Source organism: Bombina bombina, chromosome 9 (genome assembly GCF_027579735.1).
Source record: "Bombina bombina isolate aBomBom1 chromosome 9, aBomBom1.pri, whole genome shotgun sequence".
In the NCBI taxonomy this organism is placed as follows: Eukaryota; Metazoa; Chordata; class Amphibia; order Anura; family Bombinatoridae; genus Bombina; species Bombina bombina.
The window spans coordinates 164,674,401-164,693,791 of record NC_069507.1 but is presented as its reverse complement, the minus strand read 5'-3'; the positions used below and the strand labels follow the sequence as shown (position 1 = coordinate 164,693,791).

General features: G+C 38.7%; 1 protein-coding gene across 3 annotated transcripts in view; it reads right to left on the bottom strand.

Annotated features, from left to right (window-relative positions):
• Positions 1-19,391, bottom strand: part of LZTS2 (leucine zipper tumor suppressor 2) — a 378,469-nt gene that overhangs the window by 3,205 nt on the left and 355,873 nt on the right. For all 3 annotated transcript variants that reach the window (XM_053692473.1, XM_053692472.1, XM_053692474.1), the window contains 3 exons: positions 16,210-16,788; positions 4,263-4,532; positions 1-9 (listed from right to left, as the gene is read on the bottom strand). The exon at positions 1-9 is cut by the window's left edge and continues 3,205 nt beyond it. In XM_053692473.1, the coding sequence (XP_053548448.1) occupies positions 1-9; positions 4,263-4,532; positions 16,210-16,788 (858 nt within the window). The remainder of the gene's footprint in view (positions 10-4,262; positions 4,533-16,209; positions 16,789-19,391) is intronic.

The following is a 19,391-nucleotide window of genomic DNA, read 5'->3' as shown; positions in this document are numbered from 1 at the left end:
TTGACAAACCTAAAAGCAGAAACAAATAATAAAAAATTAAAAAATGCCTTTTATTTGTTTCTGTTACAATAATGTCCTATGCGTATGCCTGTTTTATTTGCATTTAACTTTGTTTTATAATTTTTTGGAACATAATCGGAAAAATAAAAAGGTGAGCAAAATACAATAAAGGTTTAACAATGATGTATTTTAAAGGGATATAAATATAATTAAAAAGCAAATGTATTGCTAATCCTGAGCTGAATACAGCTTGTAATTGGCTGCTACGAATATATGGTGCCACTTATTGGCTCACATACAGTGGGGTATTGAAAAGAATCACCCCCCCCCCTTGAAAATATTTACATTTTGTTGCTTTGCAGCCTGAAATAAAGACAGACACAGTTTTTGTTTATACAGTTGTAATTACTCAGTGCAACTATAACATCCAAGTGAAAGATATAACACCAACATGTCAGGCAAAAATAATGATAATTCAAAAACAGAAATACTGAGTTGAAAAAGGGATCACCCCTCCTAAAATGACTTGTAAACTCAATCAGGTGTAGCTAATCACCTTCTCAACGGCACACACAAAGCCATTTGACCTTCAACTTTGATCAGCTGTGGGCATATTGATTAGCTCAGCATGAAAAGAGCTTTCCTGGAGCATCTCAGTCCCTGGTAGGGCCACTGAAGCAAACAATCAACTATGGGTAGCAAGGTACTGTCAAAAGATCTCCGGGATAAAGTTGTGGACAGGCACATGTCAGGAGATACAAGAAAATATCAAAGGCTTTGTCAATCAAATACCCCTATGAAAAGAAAAAGCCCCCCCCAAATAAAAACCCACCTTATCTAAACTAAACTACCAATAGCCCTTAAAAGGGCCTTTTGTAGGGCATTGCCTTAAGTTAATCAGCTCTTTTACATAAAAAATACTAAGTCCACCATAACAGTAAAAGCCACCAAACCCCCCAAAATAAAAAAACTAACACTAAAAAAACCTAAGCTATCTATTGCACCTAAAGGGGCATTTGTATGGGCATAGCCCTTAAAAGGGCAATCAGCTCTTTTGCAGCGCATGAAAAAAACGAAAACCTAATCTAAAAAATAAAGACACCCCAAAAAATAAAAAAAAAGCTTAAGTCTAACCCCCAAATAGGTACTCACCGTTCCTGAAGTCCGACGGAGAAGGTCTTCTTCTAGCAGGTTAAGTTCTCCTTCCAGGAGCCAAAAACTTCTTCCAGTGCGGGGACCTTGCATTCAATCCTCAGTGTGCGGCAATGATCGTACGAAGAGGATCCTCCATGTTGGATGGCTCCGTGGCCGGCGTGCTTGCTCCGCGGTCACCTATGCTTCACGCTGCCTTCACTCTGGATGAAGATAGAAGAGATCCCCGCGCTGGAAGAAGATGTCGCCGCCTGGAAGGAGAACTTCACCGGCTGGAAGAAGACCTTCTGCGCCGGACTTCAGGAACTGTGAGTACCTATTGGGGGTTAGTTAGACTTGGGATTTTTTAGATTAGGTTTTTTTTTTATTATTTTCATAAGCTGCAAAAGAGCTGATTGCCCTTTTAAGGAGAAATGCCCATACAAATGCCCCATTAGGGGCAATAGATAGTTTAGGTTTATTTAGTGTTAGGTTTTTTTATTTTGGGGGATTCGGTGGATGGGTGGCTTTTACTGTTAGTGGGAACTTAGTATTTTTTTTATGTAAAAGAGCTGATTAACTTAGGGCAATGCCTTACAAAGAGGCCCTTTTAAGGACTATTGGTAGTTTAGTTTAGGGGGTGTTTTTATTTTGGGGGGCTTTTTATATTCATAGGGGTAGATTAGGTTTAATTTTTTTATTTTTGATAATTTGTTGTTTTTTTAATGTAATTTTAGACTTTTTTATTTTTTGGTAATTTTAGATTTATTTATTTTAATTTAATCTTAGGTTGTTTTTTTTTAAGTACTGTTAGGACTTTTTATTTTAATTTTAACAGTATTTTATTATTTTAGGTTATTGGGGTTAATTTAGGGGGGGTTATGTTGACGGTTTAGGGGTTAATAGGTTTATTGCTTTGCGGGGGGGGGGTGACCGTTTAGGGATTAATCACTTAGTTAGGCAGTTTGCGGTGTGGGGGATGGCGGATTAGGGGTGAATACATTAGGTAGATTGCGATGTGGGGGTTGGCGGATTAGGGGTTAATAGATTTTATTTAGCTATTGCGGTGGGGGGATGACGGTTGACAGGTAGATATTGTGCATGCGTTAGGTGTTAGTTAGAACTTTCAGGGAGTTACGGTACTTATATATTCAGCGCAAGGCTTGCTGCACCTGCCTATGTGTGGCGAAGTGAAAATGGAGTAACATTTCTCCATTTTCGCAGCATAAATCCTTGCGCTGAATATGTGATACCGATTTGCAACATGATTCTATGTTAGATTATGGGAGTAAAATTAGTGGGCGACGGGTGAAATATACACGCTGCATGCAGCGCCGTATATGTGATTGCAATACCGTACTAAAAACTGGCGACGCCGCATATGCAATCTCGCCCTAGATGTGCAAAGTTAATAGAGACATAGTCCAACAGACTAAAGGCTGTAATTAAAGCAAAAGGTGGTTCAACAAAATACTGACACAAGGGGGTGATCCTTTTTCCATCTCAGTGATTCTGTTTTTGAATTGTCTTTATTTTTGTCTGACATCTTGGTGATATATCTTTCACTTGGATGTTATAAGTTGCACTAAGAAATTACAACTGGATAAACAAAAACTGTCTGTCTTTATTTCAGGCTGCAAAGCAACAAAATGTGATTATTTTTAATGTGCTCATTTTGGGACCACTGCATTGCTGTTCCTAAGCGGACTTTAATTATGTGTTTAACCACTTTGTAAGGGTTAAGCATACAATTCTATTCAAGCGATAGTACAATAATAAAATGGTCTAACAAATTAAAGCATTTTATTGTTGCAGGTTTTTTTTTAAATAAGAATCTTTGTCTGACATAAAGTCAGATATACATATATTTAATTATTAAATATTACAATTGCATAAAGAATTATTGGGCCAAATGGAACCAATACAATTCAACAAACTTTACTTAAATACTGTATATCAAGAGATGGATTTAAAATTTGCAGCATTTTGAAGAAAACCTAGGTTACAGAATTTGCTTTTTGCCCTCTCTTGTGAGTCCGGCAATTTTTACAACAATTCATGAGGTCCCTTATTGTATTGCTGCAGAATCTGTTGGTGCTCTACAAAAAACGGATAATAATAATAATAATATTGCCAATGATCCATTTAACCTGCTGTTTACAAACAGCTACTTTACCTTTGTCATTTGAAATACCTGCTTTTCCTGTTGAAACTATCGCCTATACTGAAAATATGAATACTGCAGTATTCTCTAAGGAAAAAAAGGTGACAGCAGTCCAGTGGGAGTGAGAGAGATAGGAACTAAAATGTTCACTTAAAAAAGTTACTTTGTCTAAGTATTGGCCTTTGGGTATAGAGAAAAAGATACAATAAGGAGGCCTTTGTATATAGAGAGATAAGATAAGGATGCCTTATCTTCCTGCAAACTCAGTCCATTAAAATGGGTTGTGGTTTTAATTACCTCCCAGCTATTCCACATACAAAAACAAACCTACAAGAGTGATTTCCAATACATTTAATATTCTGCAGCTGGTAGAACAAGAATAATGTTACAGTACACTGTACCTTATATGATTAAAGGGACATTAAACACTTTGAGATGGTAATATAAAATGATAAATTGTATATATAAAATAACTCTTCAATATACTTTCATTATTTATTTTGTCCTCTTTGCCTGTAATTCCATTCTGAAATTGTGAGCTTTTCAGTTCCTGTTAGAAATGGAAGTGCAGAACACTGTTAAATCCAGCACAACCATTGGCTGCACACTCTAGTGACCTATTTATAACTGTCCCTAATTGGCCACAGCAGTGAAGGTAACACAAGTTACAACATGGCAGCTCCCAGTGTTTTATAGACACTAAAACTTTACACTTATTTTGTCCCTTTTTATACAACTAATGAAACTTTAAAAAATACATCTACATGTTAGTCATGGACTAATCTTTTCTTTGAATGCATCATTCTATCTAGCATGTATTTAGTGTTTAATGTCCCTTTAAGGTTCTTTAACGAAACATGTTAGGACTCTAGACTAGATTGCTGTTGAATTTTAAATCATTTAATAAAAGGTGATTTTGAGGTAAAATGTTCTCTCTTTTTTTGGGGGCACACAAATAGACACGTACCTCCCATTTAGTCTCCTCTAGACGTGGGCCGAGTTCTGTTTGTTCTCTCTCAAACGAAGCGCACCTTTTCTCCAATAGTTCCCTTTCCTGCAGCAGCTGCGAAAAGTCCTCCTGTAGCTTTTTCTTTTCTTGCTGCAGCTGGAAGATTTGAAGCTGTAAAACCTGCTGCAGCCGCTGCGCCTTCTGGGCAGCCTGCTTCATCTTTAAAGCACAGCCCTGACGCATATCCTCCATTTCATGCTCGCAACGCCTCTGTTTTTCCTCATAAACCTAAACATAAAAAAACAAACATATAAACACTGTATTCTACTATCGTCATATTCAAATATAAAAAGTATTGCAACTGATGATTAAATTAGTCTTAGTCATGAATATGATTTAGGATTGATTGAATTAAAGGGACGTACAAGTCAAAATTAAAATGTTAAGTATGTATTTCAAATTTAAATGCTATATATATATTTTAATTTTCAAACATTTTTCAGAAAAAAATTGTTACATACTTTTCTCATGCATAGGGTTCCCCTAGAACATACAAGTAAACCGTAAGTAAAGTATTAGTTTAACTCTCCAACACGGTAACGACAAGTGTGATATCCAGTGGCTTTTCTACAGGGTGCAAAACAACACCAAATGTTTTTATATTGCACCTTATTCCTCAACAAAGTCAAACCTGTGGCTATACAAGACCTGGGGCATTAGAATACTGTCCAGAGAACTACAAGTCCCAGCATGCTGTGGTGGTCAAGTGCCTGCACACAGTATTGTGCACCTGCAAATGTTAGGACAAACGCGTAAGCAGAATATATAAAAACGTTTCCCAGAAGAATTAAGAAAAAAAAAAAGCACATAACATACAATGAGAATATAAAAGCATATAGCATATACAAAATGATTCAAAGAGGATTAAGCACCATGCTTCGAATACCCTTTTTATTATCATAAACTTTATTTATAGTTATCAAAAAGAAACAAGTTTCACTGATCACAGTTCTCATTATTGCATGCTTTTATTGTTTTGTTTTTTTAAATAACTACACAAAAGAAATTAAAATTTCCCATGTGTACAACGCAACTATTATTACCCCATTTTCTGATCCTATTTTTAAAAAAGAAACCATAACACATTTTAATGATCTCTCTTTTTATCTCTAGTAGGGAAACCCTACTGCAGTACATTGTTATGAATTACTGATTTTTATAATTAAAATAATAAAAAATAAATACAATTGTTCCGTAAAAATGTTTATTTATTTATTTAAGGCCCCCCCCCACACACACACACTTGCCCCACTTGATCAATTAGTTCTGAGAGTTTTGATTCTGCTGGTAAAGGCTTTAGACTGTGGTGGGGATTAAGGACCGTGGGGCTAACTGCTTTGAAGAACAGTTACAAAAAACAAATACAGTATAATTCCATAATCAGCAAATGCATAATAAGAAAAAAAAAATACGTACTTTGAATTCTGTGTGTGTGTTATGAACGCTTGCACATACTCAGTAGTAGCTGGTGCCTCAGAAAGCTTATTAAAATTGCATGCTCTATCTCAATGATTAAAGTTTAATTTTGACTTTACTCTCCCTTTAAAGGGACATGATATTTCAACTTGTCTTTGCTCCATATAAAATAAGGTATTCCAAATTTATCAGTGTGTTTGTTTTTAAAACAACTTGAATTAAAGTGATATGAAACACAAAATTTGTTTTTAATGATTCAGATAGAGAATACAATTATAAACAACTTTACAATTTACTTCTATTGTCTAATATCCTTCATTCTCTTGGTATCCTTTTTTTTAAATAAGCAGGAATGCACTACTGGGCGCAAGCTGAAAAAATTACGTGAGCCAATAACATGAGGCATATGTGTGAAGCTACCATATCAGCAGCTTCTGAGCCTACCTAGTCATGCTTTTCAACAAAGGATACTAAGGAAACAAAACAAGCTTATGGCTCCCTCTTCAGTGCATCCTAGGAATGGCACTGGACTGGCTGCATGTACAAATGTGCATGGTGGTACTGAAGAAAGGGCCCGATTCTTTAATGTTCTTCATTCAGGCAAAATTATCTAAAAAGTTCCATGACTGCTACAAGTTGGTTCACATGATTTGCTAAAGGCAAATTTTACATTGAAAGCTCTGTATCTTGCTAAGTGGTGTAACCTACATTTCTAAAAACACAGGAATGACACATGCATTACAATAAAGAGCTTAATAAAATAAGCAGTTTAACCCCTTGGCCATTGTTGCCATGACCATAAAAGCTGTGTGTGGATGACGACCATGTTTCATCATCCTGGGAGGTGCCATTTCTAATCTGGATCCTGGAGACCCCTGTGCTTACAGCCAAGACTTGCTCTAATAGCCCCTGATGCAGGGCGTTCTAGAAAGTGAGTCTGGGACTAGAGGGAAGGGGGCTATGAAAGCCAGTATCTCTCTCTCTTCTAAATGAGATATCACACACCCCTGTAAAATGCAGGTGTCCACATGGTGATAAAGAGCTAACATAGGGGAAGGGAAGAGGGTTAAAACAGATACCCTATCTTCCCCCTGTTTGAGCTAAAGGGACAAGTGGGAGACTCTCCTCTTTTAAATGAGGACTCTGGGTTGCAGGTGATCACTGATAAAATGGTTACCTCCTGCCTCACTAAAAACTGTGATTTTAGTGGTGGGCAGGAGGCTACTATAGACCACCTATGATCATATCTGATTTAATAAGAGTGGTATAACTCTCCTGAGAGAAAGAATTCCCCTATTTTAAATAAGGGGTCATATGCCCCTCTAATTTTCAGGTGGTCACCATGGTATGGAACATCACAGGGATGGGGTTTCGCCAATATTGGCCCCCCACAATACATATTAAAATATACCTTATAAGAGACACCTTATTTGAATGCCGCAATCCTCATCTTTCAAATGAGTGGTCCTGTGTCTGTAAAGCTGCTAGCTAATTCTCATAACAATGACAAAAAACTCTCAGCACTGGTTCTATTTGTAGAGGTTGCACCACTGCAAAAAATTATGAAAATTTACTAGTGTCAGCTGGTGAGGCTCCACAGCTTCACACTGGGGGCTGCCATCTTGGATCTTAAAGGGCCACTAAACCCAAAATCTTTCTTTCATGATTCAGATAGAGAATAGAAATTTAAACAACATTACAATTTACTTCCATTATTTATTTTGCTTAATTTTTTAAATATCCTTAGTTGAAGAAAAAACAATGCACATGGTGAGCCAATCACACGAGGCTTCTATGTGCAGCAACCAATCAGCAGCTAGTGAGCATATCTAGATATGCTTTTCATCAAAGAATATCAAGAGAATAAAACAAATTAGATAATATAAGTAAATTAGAAAGATGTTTAAAATTGCATTCTCTTTCTAAATCATAAAAGAAAAAATGTGGGTGGCATGTCCCTTTAAGTATTATCACACCCTGTGACAGAAGCAGTGAAGATATATATATATTTTTTTTTTTTTAAAAGACGGTGGTACCATACACTTCAGTTTAGAATTTACAACACAGAGAGCGAACTGTACATTTTTGCAGTGGCTGCATTGCTCTGGTATTCCTCAGAGCTTCTCTGTACTTGTGTAATTTTTAAACAGCGTTCAAAATTTGTAAAAATGTAAAACTTCGGCTCTTTATTGAGTGAGCTAAAGTGCATAATACAGATGTCAAAATGCTAGCAACGTCACTGATCGGTGAATGTGCACCGTTTCTGTCAAAGGTACAAGAATATGCGTTCCAAGATGGAGGTGCCCAGTATAAAAATGCAGAGCAACTGTAACAGTAGAGAACAGCTTTGTTGAGAGCTGTAGGAACAGGGGGAAAAAAAACCAAAATCATGGTGACTGTGTTTTTACAGAAATCTATATGTACCTCATTCTAAACCATTACAATCATTAACTCATTTTTTCCATACAGCTAATTGAATCTGTATCCATTAAGGATTGAACTTTGTTGTATTCCAGCTGTAATAATGTTTTGTTTTAGCTTTAGGGAACATAAAAGTGCAAAAAGAAAATACACTAAAGTAATTTTAAGAATTACACTATTGTTTACATGTAACTGTGTTTAACCCCTGCAAAGTTAAAAAGTCATCCCTGAACTACCGAGACATAACTGAACACATCAGGTGAGAAAATGACAAGAGAGATGTGTGTAGTCACCAAGCACTCCTCAGCATACCTAGGTATGCATTTCAATAAAAGATACTAAGAGAATTAAGCAAAATTTGATTTTAAAAAACTATTTGAAAAGGCAAGCTCTTAATCATGAAAGTTTAACTTTCCTGTCCATGTAAAATGTGTTTGCTGACAGGATTTATTGCATTTTATATTAATTTACTGAGCTATATTTAGAAAAAATTATACAACAAAAGCTTACCTATCTTAAAAAAAGACACGGCCAGTACAGACCCTCTCTACACCAACATACACCCACTGATTTTAAATGGGTCTCAATACAAAGCAATTAATGGATAATTCAAGTTTTGTGCTGCTACAGACATCTCAAAACCCACTCACATCCAACATATTTCCCTGATATATACAACTGATTAACCCTTTCTGTCAGCTACATACATAAGTACTAGCCTTGTCAGACATACATAATACGTTATTTAAAGAGACATTAAAGACTTAATACATTTTATGCACCTCCCTCTAATTATGGGTGCTGTTTTTGGAACCTAGGTATCACTGCAGGTATCTTATGGAGAGTTGTTGCATATATGTAAACACGTCAGAACAGGAATGTAGTGAAAGATAGATTTCAACATGACTTGAGGGAGGCTGGGAATCAGGGGCAGAACTACCATTGGTGCAGCACGTGCAGTGGCATCAGAGCCCAAGTGCTGGGGGGGGGGGGGCATAGCAGCTAGTCTTTACATAGGTCTGTGCAGAATGTGTATAATCATAATTTCCTAATGCAGGGAAGTCTTTAATTAGTGCAGGTTGTGTATCTATTCTCTTCTACAGAGCAGTATGTATATTACTATTGCTTACCACTGAGTTACCTTTGGTGGGCCCAAAAAACGTTTGCACCAAGGCTCTCTGTTGTGTAGGTCCTATACTGCAGGGAATAACCTCAATGCTATGCTTAGAAAACATATTCAGTGTTTAATGTCCCTTTAATTTCTCACAAATGTACCCCCCCATCTGCCAGCCATCAGCCAATCACAGACTAGTATATGTATACACTGTGAACTTGTGCACATGCTCAGTAGGAGCTGGTGCCTCAGAAAGTGTTCACATATAAAAACTGTGCAAAATTTGATAATGGAAGTAAATGAGAAAGTCTCTTAAAACGGCATGCTCTATATGAATCATGAAAGTATAGTTTTGACTTTAGTGTCCCTTTAACTATTGTGGATTTAAGTATCCCATGTTATTTGTCAGGAGGGACATATGGTCTCACCAAACAGTCTCTGACCTCCATATACAATAATCCAACCACAAGCCTCTATGAGCTGACGAGTAATATATTAAATCATGGGTACCACTACCCATAATTCCCATTTTGCATGTGACATTATTTACCTAAACTTGGCACAGAGAGGCATTTACCAAGCTGAGAACAGATAAAGATATATTGAGAGGCCAGGTTTGGGGAGAAGAGACCAATGGTGAGACTATGTGCCTCCATAGTAGATGACCAGGGTTACTTGATCTGAAAAGGGGTACCTAGAGAAATCATACATCCCCAACTAGGCCAGAGGAAAACAGGGAGTAGTAGGAAATCATGCTGTTAAAAGCAAACTTTTAGATACTGTGACTTTATATGCAGGTCTGGTCAAACTGTGACAAAATATGATACAGCAAGTACTCCTTAAAACTTTTTGTAATGGGAAAGGCCCAAAACAAAATGACAAAGGTGGGAAAAAGGGATGGGGCAAAAACTTAGGGAGGGAGAAAGAGGCAAGGAAACCAAGAGAAAGAAATGAAATAAAAGACAGGGTATAGTAAAAACAGAATTTATGTTTACCTGATAAATTACTTTCTCCAACGGTGTGTCCGGTCCACGGCGTCATCCTTACTTGTGGGATATTCTCTTCCCCAACAGGAAATGGCAAAGAGCCCAGCAAAGCTGGTCACATGATCCCTCCTAGGCTCCGCCTACCCCAGTCATTCGACCGACGTTAAGGAGGAATATTTGCATAGGAGAAACCATATGTTACCGTGGTGACTGTAGTTAAAGAAAATAAATTATCAGACCTGATTAAAAAAACCAGGGCGGGCCGTGGACCGGACACACCGTTGGAGAAAGTAATTTATCAGGTAAACATAAATTCTGTTTTCTCCAACATAGGTGTGTCCGGTCCACGGCGTCATCCTTACTTGTGGGAACCAATACCAAAGCTTTAGGACACGGATGAAGGGAGGGAGCAAATCAGGTCACCTAAATGGAAGGCACCACGGCTTGCAAAACCTTTCTCCCAAAAATAGCCTCAGAAGAAGCAAAAGTATCAAATTTGTAAAATTTAGAAAAAGTGTGCAGTGAAGACCAAGTCGCTGCCTTACATATCTGATCAACAGAAGCCTCGTTCTTGAAGGCCCATGTGGAAGCCACAGCCCTAGTGGAGTGAGCTGTGATTCTTTCAGGAGGCTGCCGTCCGGCAGTCTCATAAGCCAATCGGATAATGCTTTTAATCCAGAAGGAGAGAGAGGTAGAAGTTGCTTTTTGACCTCTCCGTTTACCAGAATAAACAACAAACAAAGACAAAGTTTGTCTGAAATCCTTAGTAGCTGCTAAGTAAAATTTGAGAGCACGAACTACATCCAAGTTGTGCAACAAACGTTCCTTCTTTGAAACTGGATTAGGACACAAAGAAGGCACAACTATCTCCTGGTTAATGTTTTTGTTAGAAACAACTTTTGGAAGAAAACCAGGTTTAGTAGGCAAAACCACCTTATCTGCATGGAACACCAGATAAGGAGAAGAACACTGCAGAGCAGATAATTCTGAAACTCTTCTAGCAGAAGAAATTGCAACCAAAAACAAAACTTTCCAAGATAATAACTTAATATCAACGGAATGTAAGGGTTCAAACGGAACCCCCTGAAGAACTGAAAGAACTAGGTTGAGACTCCAAGGAGGAGTCAAAATTTTGTAAACAGGCTTGATTCTAACCAGAGCCTGAACAAAGGCTAGAACATCTGGCACAGCTGCCAGCTTTTTGTGAAGTAACACAGACAAGGCAGAAATCTGTCCCATCAAGGAACTTGCAGATAATCCTTTTTCCAATCCTTCTCGAAGGAAGGATAGACTCTTAGGAATCTTAACCTTGTCCCAAGGGAATCCTGCAGATTCACACCAACAGATATACCAAATTATGTGGTAATTTTTTCTGGTTACAGGCTTTCAGGCCTGAACAAGAGTATTAATAACAGAATCTGAGAACCCTCGCTTTGATAAGATCAAGCGTTCAATCTCCAAGCAGTCAGCTGGAGTGGGTCGAACGGACCTAGAACAAGAAGGTCTCGTCTCAAAGGTAGCTTCCATGGTGGAGCCGATGACATATTCACCAGATCTGCATACCAAGTCCTGCGTGGCCACGCAGGAGCTATCAAAATCACCGACGCCCTCTCCTGATTGATCCTGGCTACCAGCCTGGGGATGAGAGGAAACGGCGGGAACACATAAGCTAGTTTGAAGGTCCAAGGTGCTACTAGTGCATCCACTAGAGCCGCCTTGGGATCCCTGGATCTGTACCCGTAGTAAGGAACTCTGAAGTTCTGACGAGAGGCCATCAGATCCATGTCTGGAATGCCCCACGGTTGAGTGACTTGGGCAAAGATTTCCGGATGGAGTTCCCACTCCCCCGGATGCAATGTCTGACGACTCAGAAAATCCGCTTCCCAATTTTCCACTCCTGGGATGTGGATAGCAGACAGGTGGCAGGAGTGAGACTCCGCCCATAGAATGATTTTGGTCACTTCTTCCATCGCTAGGGAACTCCTTGTTCCCCCCTGATGGTTGATGTATGAACTTGGCCCTCGCTAGCTGAGGCCAAGCTTTGAGAGCATTGAATATCGCTCTCAGTTCCAGAATATTTATCGGTAGAAGAGATTCTACCCGAGACCAAAGACCCTGAGCTTTCAGGGATCCCCAGACCGCGCCCCAGCCCATCAGACTGGCGTCGGTCGTGACAATGACCCACTCTGGTCTGCGGAAGGTCATCCCTTGTGACAGGTTGTCCAGGGACAGCCACCAACTGAATGAGTCTCTGGTCCTCTGATTTACTTGTATCTTCGGAGACAAGTCTGAATAGTCTGAATAGTCCCCATTCCACTGACTGAGCATGAACAGTTGTAATGGTCTTAGATGAATGCGCACAAAAGGAACTATGTCCATTGCCGCTACCATCAAACCTATCACTTCCATGCACCGCGCTATGGAAGGAAGAGGAACGGAATGAAGTATCCGACAAGAGTCTAGAAGTTTTGTTTTTCTGGCTTCTGTCAGAAAAATCCTCATTTCTAAGGAGTCTATTATAGTTCCCAAGAAGGGAACCCTCGTTGACGGAGATAGAGAACTCTTTTCCACGTTCACTTTCCATCCGTGAGATCTGAGAAAGGCCAGGACAATGTCCGTGTGAGCCTTTACTTGAGGAAGGGACGACGCTTGAATCAGAATGTCGTCCAAGTAAGGTACTACAGCAATGCCCCTTGGTCTTAGCACCGCCAGAAGGGACCCTAGTACCTATGAGAAAATCCTAGGAGCAGTGGCTAATCCGAAAGAAAACGCCACGAACTGGAAATGCTTGTCCAGGAATGCAAACCTTAGGAACCGATGATGTTCCTTGTGGATAGGAATATGTAGATACGCATCCTTGAAATCCACCTTGGTCATGAATTGACCTTCCTGGATGGAAGGAAGAAGTGTTCGAATGGTTTCCATCTTGAACGATGGAACCTTGAGAAACTTGTTCAAGATCTTGAGATCTAAGATTGGTCTGAACGTTCCCTCTTTTTTGGGAACTATGAACAGATTGGAGTAGAACCCCATCCCTTGTTCTCCTAATGGAACAGGATGAATCACTCCCATTTTTAGCAGGTCTTCTACCCAATGTAAGAATGCCTGTCTTCTTATGTGGTCTGAAGACAACTGAGACCTGTGGAACCTCCCCCTTGGAGGAAGCCCCTTGAACTCCAGAGAATAACCTTGGGAGACTATTTCTAGCGCCCAAGGATCCAGAACATCTCTTGCCCCAGCCTGAGCGAAGAGAGAGAGTCTGCCCCCCACCAGATCCGGTCCCGGATCGGGGGGCCCGCATTTCATGCTGTCTTGGTAGCAGTGGCAGGTTTCCTGGCCTGCTTTCCTTTGTTCCAGCCTTGCATAGGTCTCCAGGCTGGATTGGCTTGAGAAGTATTACCTTCCTGCTTAGAGGACGTAGCCCTTGGGGCTGATCCGTTTCTGCGAAAGGGACGAAACTTAGGTTTATTTTTGGTCTTGAAAAGACCTATCCTGAGGAAGGGCGTGGCCCTTGCCCCCAGTGATATCAGAGATAATCTCTTTCAAGTCAGGGCCAAAGAGTGTTTTCCCCTTGAAAGGAATGTCAAGCAATTTGTTCTTGGAAGACGCATCCGCTGCCCAAGATTTTAACCAAAGCGCTCTGCGCCACAATAGCAAACCCAGAATTTTTTCGCCGCTAACCTAGCCAATTGCAAGGTGGCGTCTAGGGTGAAAGAATTAGCCAATTTAAGAGCACGAATTCTGTCCATAATCTCCTCATAAGAAGAAGAATTACTAATAATCGCCTTTCCTAGCTCATCAAACTAGAAACACGCGGCTGCAGTGACAGGGACAATGCATGCAATTGGTTGTAGAAGGGAACCTTGCTGAACAAACATCTTTAGCAGACCTTCTAATTTTTTATCCATAGGATCTTGGAAAGCACAACTATCTTCTATGGGTATAGTGGCGCGCTTGTGTAGAGTAGAAACCGCCCCCACGACCTTGGGGACTGTCTGCCATCAGTCCTTTCTGGGGTCGACTATAGGAAAACAATTTTATAAATATGGGGGGAGGTACTAAAGGTATACCGGGCCTGTCCCATTCTTTACTAACAATGTACGCCACCCGCTTGGATATAGGAAAAGCTTCGGGGGGCCCCGGGGCCTCTAAGAACTTTTCCATTTTACATAGTGGTTCTGGAATGACCAGATAATCACAATCATCCAAATTGGATAACACCTCCTTAAGCAGAGCGCGGAGATGTTCCAACTTAAATTTAAAAGTAATCACATCAGGTTCAGCTTGTTGAGAAATGTTTCCTGAATCTGAAATTTCTCCCTCAGACAAAACCTCCCTGGCCCCCTCAGACTGGTGTAGGGGCCCTTCAGAAACCATATCATCAGCGTTCTCATGCTCTACAGAATTTTCTAAAACAGAGCAGTCGCGCTTTCGCTGATAAGTGGGCATATTGGCTAAAATGTTTTTGATAGAATTATCCATTACAGCCGTTAAATGTTGCATAGTAAGGAGTATTGGCGCACTAGATGTACTAGGGGCCTCCTGTATGGGCAAGACTGGTGTAGACGAAGGAGGGGATGATGCAGTACCATGCTTACTCCCCTCACTTGAGGAATCATCTTGGGCATCATTTTTACTAAATTTTTTTATGACATAAAATACATATAGTTAAATGAGAAGGAACCTTGGTTTCCCCACAGTCAGAACACAATCTATCTGGTAGTTCAGACATGTTAAACAGGCATAAACTTGATAACAAAGCACAAAAAACGTTTTAAAATAAAACCGTTACTGTCACTTTAAATTTTAAACTAAACACACTTTATTACTGCAATTGCGAAAAAGTATGAAGGAATTGTTCAAAATTCACCAAAATTTCACCACAGTGTCTTAAAGCCTTAAAAGTATTGCACACCAAATTTGGAAGCTTTAACCCTTAAAATAACGGAACCGGAGCCGTTTTTATATTTAACCCCTTTACAGTCCCTGGAATCTGCTTTGCTGAGACCCAACCAAGCCCAAAGGGGGATACGATACCAAATGATGCCTTCAGAAAGACTTTTCTATGTATCAGAGCTCCACACACATGCAGCTGCATGCCATGCTGTCCTCAAAAACAAGTGCGCCATACCGGCGCGAAAATGAGGCTCTGACTATGATTAGGGAAAGCCCCTAAAGAATAAGGTGTCTGCCGATATAATCATATCAAAATACCCAGAATAAATGATTCCTCAAGGCTAAATATGTGTTAATAATGAATCGATTTAGCCCAGAAAAAGTCTACAGTCTTAATAAGCCCTTGTGAAGCCCTTATTTACTATCTTAATAAACATGGCTTACCGGATCCCATAGGGAAAATGACAGCTTCCAGCATTACATCGTCTTGTTAGAATGTGTCATACCTCAAGCAGTAAGAGACTGCACACTGTTCCCCCAACTGAAGTTAATTGCTCTCAACAGTCCTGTGTGGAACAGCCATGGATTTTAGTTACGGTGCTAAAATCATTTTCCTCATACAAACAGAAATCTTCATCTCTTTTCTGTTTCTGAGTAAATAGTACATACCAGCACTATTTTAAAATAACAAACTCTTGATTGAATAATAAAAACTACAGTTAAACACTAAAAAACTCTAAGCCATCTCCGTGGAGATGTTGCCTGTACAACGGCAAAGAGAATGACGGGGGTAGGCGGAGCCTAGGAGGGATCATGTGACCAGCTTTGCTGGGCTCTTTGCCATTTCCTGTTGGGGAAGAGAATATCCCACAAGTAAGGATGACGCCGTGGACCGGACACACCTATGTTGGAGAAAAGGAGAGATGGATGAGAGAGGAAGGGAAAGCAAAGAGAATGAGAAAAGAAAACACATAAAAACATAAGAGTAGTACATAGTTGCAAAACATCTTCATCCATATTTTGATAAAGAAATCTGTATAGGATAGAAAATAATTAATATGTGCTTTCTAACCTGGCAAATAGCAGCTTCATTTTCATCCAGATTCTCCTTAAGCTGTTGCAGTTCTAACTCCCTGTCCTTTAATTTGTCTTCCAACTCTCTAATGAGGATCTCTTCATTAATAGGGGAGCGATCACATGAACCACTATCTGAGGATGGGTTGCCTCTTCCACTTAAAGATCCGGTGCTTTTACTGGATGAAGAACGTCCACTGTCGGAATTCGAGGGCCTTGTCTTTCCCCTAGCTGCTCGGTCAGAAAACACATTGTTGTGATTATCCAAATTAATATGACCCATGGAAATACTGACTGGTTCCATCTGGTGGCTGCAGTTTGTGCTGTAGGTTGGAAGACTAGACATTGAGTTGCGACCAGAATCCGACATTGATTGTGTGCTGTTTCTACAACTATAAGAGTTGGGCTTCTCATTGGTCCCCAAAGAATTTCCATTGAAGAGAAGATTTAAACTGCCCTGGCTATCAGAAAGACTGGGGCCACCACTACGTTGGGCAAGATACTGAAGTGAAGAGTTCCTTTTTTTCGGCACTACAGGTTTGAAAGCTGTAGGCTTTATCAAGGTCTTCTCTATGTTCTGAAATATAAAGAGGAACATGACAAAGATAAATGCTTTGACCTAAAATGGAAACATGAAGGCTAATATTGCTTACAAGTTCTAACAGTCTGTAAAAAAAAGGTGTATTATTTTATACATTATTCATTAAAGGGACATAAAACCCAATTTTTTATCTCTTTCATGATTCAGATAGAATTAAATTGGAAAGTGTTTTTAAAATTGTATTCTCTATTTTAACGAAACGAATATCCGAATGAATGCACAACGAAAATTAAAGAAAACAAAAAATACTGACTAAAAGTGTCTTAGTTTAATTTTTTTCCCCTTAGGGGTTAATACTTACATTAGCACGCTTTACAGAACACATTCAAGGGACAGACAACACCAAAATTTGATTGTTGAAAAAGATAGATAATGTCTTTACTAACCATTCCCCAGCTTTTCACAACCAACATTGTTATATTAATATACTTTATAACATTTAAACCTCTAAATGTCTGCCTGTTTCTAAGCTACTACAGACAGCCTCTTATCACATGCTTTTTTTCTTAGCTTTTTACAACAAGAGACTACTAGGGCCATATAGATAACATTGTGCTCTCTCCCGTGAAGTTGTGCATGACACTGCACTAATTGGCTAAAATGCAAGTCAATAGATAATAAATAAATAGCCATTTGATCAGGGGGCTGTCAGAAGAGGCTTAGATACAAGGTAATCACAGAGGTAAAAAGTGTATTAATATAACCGTGTTGATTATTCAAAACTGGGGAAAGGGTAATAAAGGGATTATCTATCTTTTTAAACAATAAAATATTTGAAATAGACTGTCCCTTTAAGGTAAGTATTGTAGCTTTAGTTCTGAATAGTGAATAGTTCTGAATAGTGCAGCCACCGAATATGCGGGGAAACCAATTTCCCTGAATATTCAGAATGAAAATTTAGTCCAAAACTAAATTGTCTTGGCTGCACATCTCTACTGCAGACACATGCACCATACTTAACTTACCTTACTACTTTTTAACAAAGGATAACAAGAAAACAGGATAATAGAAGTACATTAGAAAGTTGTTTGAAATTGTATGTTCTATCTGAATCATGAAAGAGTTTTTTTTGGTTTTATCTCCCTTCAATCATCGCAAAGTAAACAAAAAAAGTTGACGTCTCAAAACTAAATAATGATAATAAAAAAAAGGAGGGATGGGCGAATATTGCACTGGAGCTGCAAGAAATATTTTTGTTTAGTGAAGACAAACCATAGATAATAAACCAGATAACTCACAGTGTCCTGTGAGGTGATGCAATGCACACGTTTATATATTTGTCCATACAGGTTTGTGGCCACTTATTTTTCAATAGTTTATACAGATTTCTCTTGCATGAAACATGAACAATATAAAACTCACAAAATGTACCTGTTATGCTGTAGCACAAGTGTCTCCTAGCTAGCAAAGTGTCTCCTTTGTACCCTCAGAATGGGGACTTTATTTAAAATATAACATAGTAAGTCTGTCCAGAACAAAATACATTAAAGTAAACACCTTAGGATTTTAATATCAATGGTTTAGTTATGCAGAGTAAAAACTCTTTGCATTATACTTCCATTTTTTATTTTGTCCCCTTTTCATGTAATTTTGCTATGAAAATTGTGGCTTTTCTAATATTCAGAACTGAAAAAGCACACTGCAGACGTATCAAGGCTAATCCTGCTAAATACATTTCCCTAATTGGCTTTAACAAATAACAACTGGCTAGCCTTGCCATCTGCAGATTCAAGCCTAGACTGGCTCCTCCAAATGAGGCAAATGGTGGGAGAAGTTTGGCTACTGGAAAACAAACTGCAGTAACTAAGATGTTAATTTGTTTTGAAAACATTTAGACTTGGCTGATATGTTATTCTATAGCAACACAACATAAGTGAGCAGATACAGTGTCTGCTGGGTCTGTAAAAAAAAATATTTTGTAAATCTGAGATCACTAGTTTTTCAAACAAAGATTCTTTTTTCTCTAGATCTCAAATAAATGCAAAATCAATTATTTTAGACATTTCCCTGTAATATTAAAATGATACTGGAATTCTTCAAGCTTTCAATAATACAATACTATTTCTTATAAGTAATAAAGGCTCTAAGGTTGGAACCATGAACATTATCTATTCAAACTACAGTCTGGGGACCACATGCACTAAGTTTTTTTTTGTGTGGTCAAATTAGAACGTATAATAAAATAAAAATGTGTATTTGCATCAAATTTAGAACATTTGAGTACATACAGCTAAGTAAAAGTATTCATTAATAATTATTTTCTCATGTCATTGTTTTAAACTAAACGTGATTATAATCAAATTTTATTTTGAGATATTCTCTTTAGCATGAGTGTGAGTATAATATTATGTTGCTCACGACCACTCCCACTATTAGTGACAAACAGAAATGAATAATGTAATAGATATTATTAGCATTATTGTGAGTATTATTATTTATAAAGTGTGCAATAAACACAATACAGGATCGAAACTTAACATGCATTACATACAGAAGTATTTGGGGTGCCTGTTCCCATGGAAACTTGCACTCTAGATGGTTTATTTGGGTGGTGAAGACACAAGGTGAAGGGATTGGGT